The sequence below is a fragment of the Penaeus japonicus genome, unplaced genomic scaffold (assembly GCF_977035675.1).
Source record: "Penaeus japonicus unplaced genomic scaffold, GWHDUDI00000001_assembly GWHDUDI00000028, whole genome shotgun sequence".
NCBI classification, from domain to species: Eukaryota; Metazoa; Arthropoda; class Malacostraca; order Decapoda; family Penaeidae; genus Penaeus; species Penaeus japonicus.
In genome coordinates, this window is record NW_028234430.1 from 11,206,474 (window position 1) to 11,219,504 (window position 13,031).

A 13,031-nucleotide genomic window follows, 5' to 3' on the forward strand; every position below is an offset into this window, starting at 1 on the left:
ATAGTAGTGAGGAAGTGCAGAGGCCATGGCGACGGCTTGAGACATTGCCTTTGCATTGCTGGCTTTCTCCCAGGGATTCAGATGCAAGTGAAGGATTTGTTATAAAATGTTGTTAATAATATATGAAAAAATATTATTAGGCACAACATATTCATCAGTCTTTATCTAATCGTTTAATAAGAAAAAGAAAAACTTCAATATATAGTTCTTGTAAATTTAGAATAGATAAATAAATAGATATGTGAATGTTAAAATCAAAAGGCTCCTCCAACCCCCCAGTTAGAAAAGTAATAGATCATCGTAAACTTTGATATAACCAATTACATTCGTAATAGTACATCACATAACAATAGATACTAGTACAGCTTAAAGCCACGAAACTCTAATTGGTTTGATTGAAGAGGACTATTTAATTACTTATCTGGAAATGAAATAGAAATTATTGCCAATGGGAATGCATTTGGGGTTAAAGGGGCCAAAGATGTTGCTTATAATTCTGGTATCCTGCTTGATATTAATGTAATTTAGATCTTGTTTTAAAAAAATTCTTACTCTTCGATCTTCCTGGAATTCCTCATCTCCCCTCAATAATGTCACTTTCACTTGTTTGTGAAAGCCAGTTGAACCACAGTTAGTTTTTTTTTTTTTTTTTTTTTTTATGAATGGAAAAATATTAGGTAATTCAATCAAGTCTACTTTGTCACATTGTTATAGTATAGTTTGGTTTAGTTAGTATGTAATAGTCTCTGTGGTTGTAGGGAGATTACAAGTTAGAGAAACAGGGTGTTGGGCAGATGGATAGATAGATAGATGAATAAGGATGGATAGACAGACATCTAAGTGGATGAATGAGTTTGTATTTCTTCAAATTTTACATTTATTATTTTAGGGGCTTTCTTTTCCTTCTCTACTAAACTTGCCATGTATCTCGTAGTCCAGGACACATTACATAAAGAATTTTAAACGTTTGACATATCACCGATGTATGAAATATTGTTTGTGGAGACCAGGAAATAAATTTAATTGTAAAAATTTTCACTCAACTTAACACTGCATCTCTGCCTTTTATGGAACAATAGAAAAAAAAGATGTTTATATTGCCTTTATACTGCAGTAATCATTAAATATTGATTCTAAATGACACATTTTTCCTTTCAGATCATGATTACCTTAACCAAAAAGCTGAAATCCAGCAAGGGGGGAGGGATACCAGAACCCCCCAAAAAGAGGATATCAATTAGAGATCAACTGCTTGTTAAAGAGGTTAGTTGAGTGTATCCTTTACCAGTTACTCTCATATTACAACAGTATTAAAGGAAAATATGTCTTCTCTTTACAAGTCTTATTGCATGTTTTTGAAACCCACAATCATTTCTCTCTCTAAATCTGTAACCAACTAATTTCCAAGGTAGCAAGGAATGTCAGTTTAACAGATTCTCTAATCAAAAGGTTAGTGAAATGGAGAGCAACCTACCTGAGGGATGCACAGTGAAGTTCGAAGATCCCAACGCCCTCCACACCTTCCGTCTCGTCGTGGCCCCACCTGAGGGGTATTGGGCCGGGGGCGTGTTCGTTTTTAGTATCAATGTACCTGAAGATTATAATATAGCTGTAAGTATGTTGCTGCAAATGCTGGTGTTGCTTGATTTTGGTTTGGGATTGTGACTATTTTATTAGCCTTCACTGACTATACAGTTGTCCCTGAAGGAATGAACAGCTTGTAATTTCAACAAAATTACAAGCTAATGCAGTGTGAAAGTGATCCAAACTCGCAAAAATGTCTGTTGTGGAAGGCTTAAGCAGTTGTTTGAAATAGGTTCAGGAACAAGGAAAACAGACAGAGGTTGATGAGAAGAATTGAATTGCCATATGGAGCAGACCAACTCTGTTTATGTCCACCATTTTCATGAGAGAGAGGACGAGAGGAGGGCACTCTTTCAATCATCAACCCTAACAATTTTTCAAGGGTACCTATGTGTTGTTAAGTGCTCTACATATACATTGATATTTGTACATATTTTCACCAGCTATATTATTATTATTATAACATAGTTCTTATTAAGGTATTTTCCTTTTTATTTATTTGTATATTTATTTATTTTATTTATTTATTTTGATATATCAAATAATTATCAACTGCACTTGCCCAAACTGATCTAATCACCATCTGTAAATCATCAGCCTCCTGTTGTGAGATGTGAAACGAAACTGTGGCATCCGAACATTAGCGAAGAGGGCGAGATCTGCCTGTCCCTCCTGAGGCAGAACTCCATCGATGGTCTCGGCTGGGCGCCCACAAGGAGGTTAAAGGACGTTGTATGGGGTTTAAGTAGCCTTTTCCAGGTAAGTGTGCACTATGCAAGATTTTAGTTGTTGAATAATGTTTATTTTGATAATCGTCCCAGTTTGTATTATTTATGTTCAGTTTTGTGTGTGTTGTTAACAGACACAGAAATGACATAATATGAAAATTCTAAGAGAAATGTCTGAAGGATTCTGTTTAGGTGATAATGGTCTGCAATTAGAACTCTTGTGAAATGAGTTATATTAGGATAACTGTTTTGCAATTAGGAGTCTTTCCCATCATGGTATATTAGATAATTGTAATTTTTTGTTATTGATAAATACTAGCAATTTTGTTAATGTGATATTGTGTAAGAAGGAAATGACCCAAAAAATAGATATAAATGAAATAAGATGGAATAGATTTACCCATTCATGCTGGATGATGTGATATCACGGCATGTTATTCAATCCTGGAGGACATCCTACCATGTCATGATCTCTCTTTCAAAACATATGTTTTACATTGTTACATATGTATATAATCATAGGAGTTTTATTTGTAGAGACAAATTTTTATTCACTTGTGAAAATACTGTAAACAAATAGAAAGACCTGCTATTATCACCCCATTGAAGTGCTCATAGAGGCCGTGGGAGAAGTATCACACTAATCACTAATGTGCGTGCTTGTTATCTAGACAGCAGGAGCGGCATTACACAGATATAAGCCCCTGTGTAAATGGGTTAAAAATCCACCCCCTTTCTGCTATTCTCACTAACCCCATGTCATTCCTTCTATTTCAGGATCTCTTGAACTTTGATGATCCTCTAAACATCGAAGCTGCCGAACACTACCAGCGTGACAAGGATTCCTTTAGATGGAAAGTTAGGGACTATATAGAAACGTATACAAAGCGATGAAGCACACAGGGATTTCTCTTGGCATTAGCTTAAGTTTGTAAATACTCTTCAACCTCTGCGCGCTTTTCCTTTTCCCCAGGAAGAAAACTTGTTCCATGATCGACTAACATTTTTTACAGTTAGCTGTTTAGCTGTTGTTAAGCCACATGTACTACTAGTGCTTTAGATTTTGATATCCATTGTATTAAAGTTTTTTTTTTTTTTCATTTTTTCTTTTATACCTTTCTTTTTTCTTTCGTCCTTCCTTCCTTCCTTCCTTTCTTTCTTCCTTTCTTTCTTCCTTTCTTCCTTTCTTTCTCATTTTTCCTTAACTTTTTTATTTTTCTTGATAGCCTTTTTTTAATTATGCAAAGAAAGGTTTCATAATTCAGAAGAAATTGTAGGAAGGGTATTGTAGCTTCAATTTTAAATAAAACTCATTGCATTACCAATCAGTAGCCCCTATGCCCCATCCCCTCCCCCACCACTCCTCAAACAAGCAAACAAAAACACAAAAATAGAACAAAAAAGTATTTCACAGCAAAATAGGATTCAATAGGTAAGTGTACCATCTTTCTCATGTAAGGTTCTCTCTAATCTTATATAATATAAAACTTAATATAAAAGAATGAAAAGAAAGCGTAGAACTCTTCCAGAGAGGCATCCATCCACATGGAGGAAAAAAAAAGGAATGAAAGACTAGGGTTTGGCTTTTTATTTTGCATTTTTGATTATTCACATGTAAGAAGAGAATTCAGTCAGCATTATTATTTCTGTAGAAGTATTTCCCATTGTGAATGGAGAGAAGACCACCAGTGTAATGCTACAAAAGTCAAACTTCTCTTCTTCAGCTTTTGACACAAGATGTTAGGAATCACAGATGGGGTACAAGGGAAACTAAGGACTCAAGAGTAGACTGAAGGAACATCCATGCTGAAGGCCATTTCTCAGAAAAAAAGAGAAAACACTGAAAAATATCATGAGTATTCCCTCATTTGCCACTGTCATTCTGTGAAGATAGTTGGTAAATGGACCAGTATTCTCTCTACCCCATGATTCTCTCAGAATGTTATTTTTCCTGTTAGATACTGGTAATTACATACAAGAAACTGTAATTCTCTGAAGTCTGCCATTAGATTACTGGCACATTTTCTTCTCTCTTTTTTTTCTCTCTCTTTTCTTCCATTCATTTTCATGCCACCTGTGTTGAGCCCTATTTTAGATTGCAGCTATTTATAACAGCATACACATTAGCTACACCAAACCACCTGGTGTCTGCAACCACTTTCTGCTCATGATTGCCCATTTTATAATGCAACAACATTCCAACTGGTCTACATAGGTGTGGATCGTGCAACAATATTTGCTCAATAAGCAAGTCACCCATGACTCATCTCAAAGAGAATGTAAATCTGGTATTTCTTGTTACTGTCAAAGTTGTTTATTTGTAGAAGAGGCATAGATGGGGAATGACCTGAAACCTTTTAGGTACCTATTGACTGTAGACTGTGGGCAGTAGCAGCTCTTTAGTGCTGGCTGTAGGATCTATTGGCTCATATTTTCAGGACTTGAGAGTAAAGTTAACTCACAGCAGTTGATCTTGTGAAAATGAAGTACTAATAAATGTACTAGTTGCAGGTCTTTCTAGTCATGAGATCTAATCTAGCAGAGAGACATATTCAAGCTTATAGTTAAGAAAATGTAAGTTATATTTGTGATACTTAAAAAAAGGTATATATAAATAAAGAGGGCCTTCTTTTTTAATAGAAAACGTGCATCACCCAGTATTTTCTCCCAAGGAAATGGCTGATCATTTAGATTATTATATAATCGATCAAAGTGACAAGGTGATGATATGGATGTCATTGTAGTACAGTTCTATTTTAACTGAAGCTTCAAACTATAGAAAAAATAGTCAGAAAAAATGAACACAACAATAATCTCAGAATTAGAGTAGGTACTAGTGATGCCTGACATGAATGAGTATTGTGAAGATAACCCAACTTTTTTCAGTTTGTTCAATTGTTCTGTAGATGCCCTTATAAAGTCATCAAATTGAAGTATGGATTATTACTGACCCTTTAATTTTTGAGTGTGTTGGCATCAAGGGATTAAATTATATTTGCATTTGTGTTTTGCAAGTGCTTTTCAATTTCAGTTTGAATACAAATATCTTGTGTCATGGATGGCCGTTTGGACAGTATAAAGATGCTAACAAGGAGGAGTTCTACTGGGCTTGTTACACCTTGTGATTGTGATATTATCAGTGTATTATATTAAGGCTGTTTTCCAACTCCTGTCGTATGATTTTTTTTATTGGATTCTCATACCGTACATGGTTTCAGACAATTTTTGGTTGGTAATTTTATTAGAGAAGTGGAAACATGTACTTTGATAGACACACAAATGTATGTAACATTGTTTGAATAAACTCTAATGATTATCCTGTAACTTTTAAATAAAAATTATTGAAAGGCTAAGTTGTCTTATTTTCATGTGCTTGTATATTTCAGTTTAGGGCAGATGTACCCATGTATCTGTAACAGAAATTATGGGATACTTTATCACCATTTCCCTCTATCTAAGGCCTCATAGAAATGCTAGGGTATAAAGACATGGTCAGCAAATGGAAAACAACCAAAATTAGAAGGAATATATTCTTTTCAAAATTTACTTTGAGTATTTGGAAAGGAATCAAGTAGATACTGTTTCCCCTTTCATTTTGGCTTTATTTCACTTCATTTTTTTCTTCTTTTTCTGCAGGTTAATTTTTGTCTTTATTAAACTGTTAAGTTTTACCCCTCATTTTTATTGTGTTAGCATCAAAGCATTTAATGGTAGTCATGCAAGTAACCTCTGGCCTAAACTTGAGCATTGATATGAACTCCTTATTATCCTTATCATTATTGTTATCATTATCATTAACAACATCAACATCATCATCATCATCATCATCATCATCATCATCATCATCATCATCATCATCATCATCATCATCATCATCATCATCATCAACATCAACATCAACATCAACATCAACATCAACATCAACATCAACATCAACATCAACATCAACATCAACATCAACATCAACATCAACATCAACATCAACATCAACATCAACATCAACATCAACATCAACATCAACATCAACATCAACATCAACATCAACATTAACATCAAATTATTTTTAAACCAGTAAAATAATTATGATTGTGAATTATGAGGAAATTGTGCAAATAAATATACTGAGCACATAATCAAAGCAAATTTGATTTTTGTGTGTCTTTTACTAGCTTATATAATTTTTTTTGGTAAATCGTATAGTAATTCATGGACATAGTAATTATCAATTATGCCTGTCTATATTTTGTCTTTTTAACAAATACGAAATTTAAATGTTATTTTGAAGAAATGAGGTGAGGTTTGTAAAAAAAGAAAACGAAAAAATAAAGAGATTGTGGGAAAAGAATTATCAATGACAGGCATTGAATTAAACAACCTAATTAGCTATATCTGTCAAATGTTGACAGATATAGCTAACTAACTTTGCTATTATTCTTTACTCAAAGAGAATATACTCCAGATGCAACCTTAATGCAAGTCCAAACAAAACCAAACAAAAAAGATATTCCGCTATTTGCAAAGCCTAAAAGCATGCGGATTCAACGTTACAAAAACGCCAGAATTGTAAACAAACCACAAAGACGTCTCCCAGACGAGGCCAAACACTTCGTTGCGATTAGTGAAAAGGAAGAAACATTAGTCTTTTGAGAACATATTATGAAATATAGGCTTTTCTAATAAAGTCTGAAACCATATGTCATAATAATACCGGCGAAAATTAGCAAGGAACCGTGAATGGACTTCTCTTTGGAGTAAAAATGTTAATGTTACAGTGTGATACCAACGTCACCAAAAACCTTCAGGTACGTTGTAGTTAAATTTATCGACTTGGGGTAAATCTGGTAATTAATCAGTCTAGAACTGCATGAAGCAATACCATGGTCTCAGCACTTTGGGCTCTGGAAAAGCTTGGCCTGGTTCTTTATTTGATCTTAACATAATGGGATATTTACAAGCCCCGTTTTACCAAAATGTATCTGTTGGAGGTTTATCCTTTGCTGGAGTGCAAGGCATGGCCTCCCTCAATGTATATATCCATGGACTTTGGTAATGGATTGTGAAATTACTTTTTCTGTACACAGATGTTTATTAGATGCTTATTAATGTTATTCTATGATCATTACAATTACAATAACTCTTACAATCCTTCAGTGGCTTTTAGAATGCAATTTTTTGCTCACAATTTTTGTATCCACATTGAATCTGAATTCAATTGGATCACTGGTTTGAGATGGAAGGCCTACATTGGATAGCCCAACCTGATAGTGATGCAATGTCAAGCGACTGTTATGACCATGTTCTCCAGCCCTCAGAAAAGAGGCAGCTAATTTTGAACTTGTTTATTTTGACACAATAGAGCATGGACTGGTTCCTTATTTAGCCCTTGGCAGGTATGTCTATATGTCAGTAGTACGTACCAGCATTGGTTTGTATGTTAAGTATATTGTATGATTATGTATATTGTATGATTAGTATATTGTATGATTAATATATATTTTTTAGAGATCAGGTTGTAAGACAACAAGTTACTTTCATAATCCTATAGCTTTTAAAAATGTTATATAACAGAACACACTCGCTGTTATTCTCCTTTGAGATCCTTTTATGAGATGGCAAGCATCCTTTGCAATAAATGCATTTTTCAGTGGTTGCGTGGAAGAAGTGAACTCTGTGATGTGGTGGTCATAGATGGAGATGGCCAGCAGAATCCTGCTCACAGTTGTGTTCTGGCGGCACATTCCACAGTCATAGCAGCTGTCCTTCAGGGTCGTTTGGCTGCTGCACGAGATTGGTCTGTCATGAGACCTCTCATTATATCCATTGATGATGTATCGCTGAAGAATTCTACCTCAGGACAAGGTAATGCCAGGTGGTTAAATGTAGTCATATATAAACAGATGGATATCAGTTTCATATACATATACATATACATATACATATACATATACACATACACATACACATACACACACACACACACACACACACACACACACACACACACACACACACACACACACACACACACACACACACACACACACACACACACACATATACATATACATATACATATACATATACATATACATATACATATACATATACATATACATATACATATACATACATATATTCCAAAATATATATTCCATTGTTTTACTGCTCTGTGTCAACATTTCATAGTTTTGTTACTCTTCTAATATATGCATATATTTTACAATGTGATTTTTACATTCATTAACCCATTCCCGACGGGGGAATTCTAGCCTTGAATGTCCACCGGGGGGGGTTCGTAAATTATTAGGCAAAAAAATTGATGGGCCGGCGGCACAATACTGCGCCCCCGCAACTGGCTTTTTTTGAATGCGCGGTACACATGCTGTACCACCCGTCCTGTGTGGGTTAATAAAATTGGTAAGAACAAAGATCAAATATAGAATTTTATTAAGTATGATAAAAAAACATAATAAAATCAATATATAAAGGAATATATATGTATATATACATAGATAAATAATTAAGTGATTTAATAAAAACAATTTTAGGGCAATAAAAAAATAGAATGCTGATGTAAATGAGTTTATTTTCAACTTTAGATCGGACACATGAAACAAATTACTATTTATTTTCCAGAAAATCACTGTTTATTCCTTTACAACTGTAATTCCCATTACAGCTGCAGATAGTGTCAAGAGTTTCAAATTTCATAAAGGCAAAGAATGGAAAATGCCAGACAATACCAGTTTTATTACTTTACTAAATCCTACTTACAGCATGATTGTCAGGCATGGACAAGGAGGAAATATTATGGTATTTATTGGATAATTTGACATAGGCCATTGGATAATTTGACATAGGCCATTGGGAGATCATGAGGGAAAACCTTAAAATTGAATAAGTGTTGTTTGTTCATTAAAAGGTTCTGAGGAATACTTTTTACTTATTTGTTTATATGTCCATACTTACAATCAGAAATGTTTTATCTCAAATCTTTGCATGTTCCTTTTCCTATGTATTATATTGGCAGCAACACATGGCCTATTGATTTCTCGTCTTTCCTTCTTCAGACGCTGCAGTAGGCATCAATGTGATGGAAGCCTTAGTGAGGCTCTTATATGGAGAGAAAGTGAGTGTTTCCCCATCTCACTTGCCAGTTCTCATCCAGTATGCTGAAATGCTTGGGCTTTCACACCAGATCTTAGACTGTCTGCACTCCAATGTTACTTTTTCAAATGAGGAGGCATCTGGCACAGACAAAGGGAGAGTGAGGAAGAAGCACAGCAGAAAGCGTGTTTTAGAGGGAAATAGCAAGAACAAAGACAAGACCACAGAGAGTGTGGTTCCAGGCAAATTTGAAGAGTGTATAGCTGGAGCTCCTCTGCCGGAATCAAAGACTGTGTCAGAACAAGAAAAAGAAACAAAATTTCAAGTAACTGATTCCTTTGAAGAAAAATCTGATGGAGACAGCAACATACTTGATCTGTCAATGCTGTGTTCAGATGTGCAGGGTCTGAGTAGTGGAATAAACAGTGGCTGGACCCTTGTTCAGTGCCAGGACCAAAATAGCACCCAGCCTTCCATCACTGAACTACAAGAAGGCCATGAAAGTGTCTCTGGATTTGAGGAGGAAACATCTCTGGAAAGGTTAGGTGGGACTAATAATGAGTCACCCATGGAAGACCTTACGTCCAAATTGGACTTCACAAGCCCAGCTGGTGAAATGGAGGGTGAAGGATCATCATGCACTGTAAGCGAGGGTACAAATGATATGTTAAGTATGGTTGTGAGTACTGAGCAGCAGCAAAGCATATGTTCTGGTGAAACACAACAGTTGCTGCACAAGAAAAAACAGCAAAAGCAAAGGTCAGTTGGGAGGGGTTTGATCTGCACTGTGTGTGGATCAGCATTCCAGCGATGCGGAGACCTGGTAAAACATGTTCAGAACATGCAACACTTCACTGTTGAGTGTCCATTATGCTTTGTGCAGGTATTGTTTATTAGTCTTTTCAAGAGTAATGTACATGAAGAAAATCTGATATCATTGCCTAAATGCTATCAATCTGTTTTGTTTCTTGATATGTATATTGATATAATTTTTTGTACTTCTTACAGGTGCGAGATCTTGAGGACCAGCGTTTACATTTTGCTCTTCATGACCAGGAGCTCCCCTTTTTCTGCATGTATTGTGACCTGCGGTTTCGTACCCGTGCAGCTCTTGCCATGCACACACCAAAGCATTCTACCTCTAAACCGTAAGATCATTTTATTGTATTATTATGTAAATAAATAAATAAAAAAATATTGTCACAATCATTGCAACAAAGGTTCTTATTTGAATCTTGTTTAAATCTTGGTGAAAAAATGAGATATACTCCAGTGTATTGCCAGACTTGGGCATGAAATCGATTCTCCCCAAAAATGAATAATGTTAAGATAACTTTAACCCTCTCTGGACGGGTGGTACACTACGGTACTGGTGCCAGTCATTTAACTGATTTAGGCCTAAGCATTTGAAAGCCCCGGCATTGTGACATGCAAGGCTGGAATGCCTCCGTCGTGAGTGGGTTAATCTGGTTGCAAATACAAATATGTGTAATGACAGTGCAAATAAGTTTGTTGTATTCCACATTTACAGAATTATACCAGAAGTTAGCCTGATAACAAAGGTAATATTAAGTTTATAATTCTATCCCTTTTCAAAATAGCAAAGGTAACATATTTTTCATTCTGTCTCTTCATTTGCTAGATTTGTATGCAGCGACTGTGGACGAGGGTTTAAGTGGCGCCATGCACTACAAGCCCACCTTTATACACATAGCCCAACTGTCAGACTGCTGTGCGACATTTGTGGATTCTCCTCAAAGTATGTCAGTAGTTTCAAGGCCCACCTTCTACAGCACTCTGGCAGGGCCTTTCTGTGCCCACACCCTGGATGTACTTTTACCTCTAAGAGGAAGACACACTTAAATGATCACCTTGCTACCCATTCTAAGGTGAGGTTTTGAGATGTTATAGAGCGATCTTTATCTTGTTCTATTCATTCATTTTACTCATATCAGTCAGGAAGTGGCTATTTTTGTTCATTTATATATATTTAAGTTGTATTTGTTATATTCCCATTAGAATTGCAGTACTGATGATTATGCTTAGCCCTAGAATTATAAATGCTTGTTCTCTTTTATTTTTTGAAACTGTGAAAGGAATGGAACTCTTAAACATTTTTTACTTCTCCTTTGGCAGACAAGAGTACACCAGTGTGAGGTCTGCGGCCACTCCTTTTCACATGCAAAGAACATGAGACGACACATGCGACTTCATGCACCTGCCTCCAATCTACTGACCTGCCTGGCTGTTTCAAAACTTCAGTGCAACTTCCGAACAACCCGTCCTGACAAACTGCAGGACCACCTGGCCAAGAAGCATAACCTGAGTCGTAATGCTCTGTCCTCTTCAGATTCACTTGTGAAACTGATAAACGAGTCTTCATCCCTGACTGGCAGCGATTCGAATGTTATACAGAAACAACCTCCTGACTTACCAAATCTCAATAATCTAGGATCGACTGAGGCAGCCAGTTATAGTCTAGTGCAGGAATCCAGTGCAGACATGCCAGTTATAGACAAATTGCCCTCGAAGCCTTTAGATCCTGAGAGTATTGCAGGCATGGTAGAGGGACATGTTGGGTATCAAGCAACAGATCAGACAGGAAAAGCTAACATTGATGGGCATACTGGAATTGCAACACCACAGGATAATTTTTCAGTGCTTGTGAATTCACCTGATATAGATTTGCCAGATATACAGAGTTTGGAAAATCACACCAGTCAGGCAGAAAAGCAAGGAAATGTCACGAGCATCACGGATGAGTTTCCTCCAGGCTTCTTGGTAGAACATAACATTTTGCTCAATAAAGCAGACACGGCAAATGTTACTAGCAGTCAGCATCTGGGACCGGATAACATTTCTGGCATCCAGAGTAATTTAGTCCCAGAAACAGATGACAAAATGCAACTTTCTGTTCACCAGTCTGGCCTCCAGGAAGAAGGAAACCTACAGCTTGTGACAGGAACCCATGTACAAGCAATGTCTTACTCTCAGCATTGCGCCTTTGCCAGAACAGATGACGTTGTCCTTGAGGATAGTGTCACTGTAGGAGAAATGTCATCATCGTCAAGTGGCCACGGATCAAACCTCCTGTTAGACGAGGAGGAGACTCAGAAAAAGAACGAGAAACAGGAACAATGCATGGAGTCTCTTAATATTTTGGAGTTCATGTTAGATAATGTCACTGGCTGAGCTGTCTGAGGGTATGTGTAAATTTTGTATATTAAAAAAGATGTGGTACTTGAGAAGTATCCTGTTATTAAATTTTTTCTACTTGAATTGTAACTTGTTATTTGGACTCACCTTGTATGTGGTTTGAATAAATATGAATATATATTTATGTAAATATGTGTGATGGAATAAATATTTAAGAAAGTTACATTATGTAGTTTATGTAATGAGTAATGATATAGGGATTGCTTTTCTCATATATATTTTTGATGTGAAGAGCAGAACACTAGCTATTGTTCAGTATTTCATCATTACATAAGATATTCTTACTTTTTCTAACAAATAGAGAAAGAGAGAGGGAGAGGGAAAAAAGGGATGTAGTGAATGGATGCAATCTTGCTTAACCCGTTGCCGACGGGGGATAGATTTGCTTACACAGGC

At 36.0% G+C, this 13,031-nt stretch overlaps 2 protein-coding genes across 5 annotated transcripts in view; both read left to right on the plus strand.

Annotated features, from left to right (window-relative positions):
- LOC122248055 (NEDD8-conjugating enzyme UBE2F) overlaps window positions 1-5,660 on the plus strand; it is a 6,335-nt gene extending 675 nt beyond the window's left edge. For 3 of the 4 annotated variants that reach the window (XM_043007853.2, XM_086553438.1, XM_086553439.1), the window contains exons 2-5: window positions 1,159-1,263; window positions 1,450-1,611; window positions 2,182-2,343; window positions 3,090-5,660. In XM_043007853.2, the coding sequence (XP_042863787.1) occupies window positions 1,162-1,263; window positions 1,450-1,611; window positions 2,182-2,343; window positions 3,090-3,206 (543 nt within the window). In that variant the 5' untranslated portion in view covers window positions 1,159-1,161 and the 3' untranslated portion in view covers window positions 3,207-5,660. The remainder of the gene's footprint in view (window positions 1-1,158; window positions 1,264-1,449; window positions 1,612-2,181; window positions 2,344-3,089) is intronic. The other variant, XR_006222740.2, reaches the window with a different exon arrangement.
- A 1,211-nt stretch (window positions 5,661-6,871) lies between these two features.
- On the plus strand, window positions 6,872-12,798 carry LOC122248054 (uncharacterized). The gene is made up of 6 exons (XM_043007852.2): window positions 6,872-7,114; window positions 7,958-8,171; window positions 9,383-10,302; window positions 10,428-10,567; window positions 11,062-11,308; window positions 11,556-12,798. Exons 1-6 carry the CDS (start codon window positions 7,070-7,072, stop codon window positions 12,609-12,611), a joined length of 2,622 nt encoding a protein of 873 aa, XP_042863786.2. The 5' UTR covers window positions 6,872-7,069; the 3' UTR covers window positions 12,612-12,798.
- Window positions 12,799-13,031: the final 233 nt, after the last annotated feature.

Excerpts from the sequence above, each read along its gene's own strand:
- LOC122248054 (XM_043007852.2), top strand. The coding sequence starts at position 7,070 with ATGTTAATGTTACAGTGTGATACCAACGTCACCAAAAACCTTCAG. Across the intron at positions 8,172-9,382 it reads GAATTCTACCTCAGGACAAG|ACGCTGCAGTAGGCATCAAT; the intron begins GTAATGCCAGGT and ends TTCCTTCTTCAG. Across the intron at positions 11,309-11,555 it reads ACCTTGCTACCCATTCTAAG|ACAAGAGTACACCAGTGTGA; the intron begins GTGAGGTTTTGA and ends CTCCTTTGGCAG.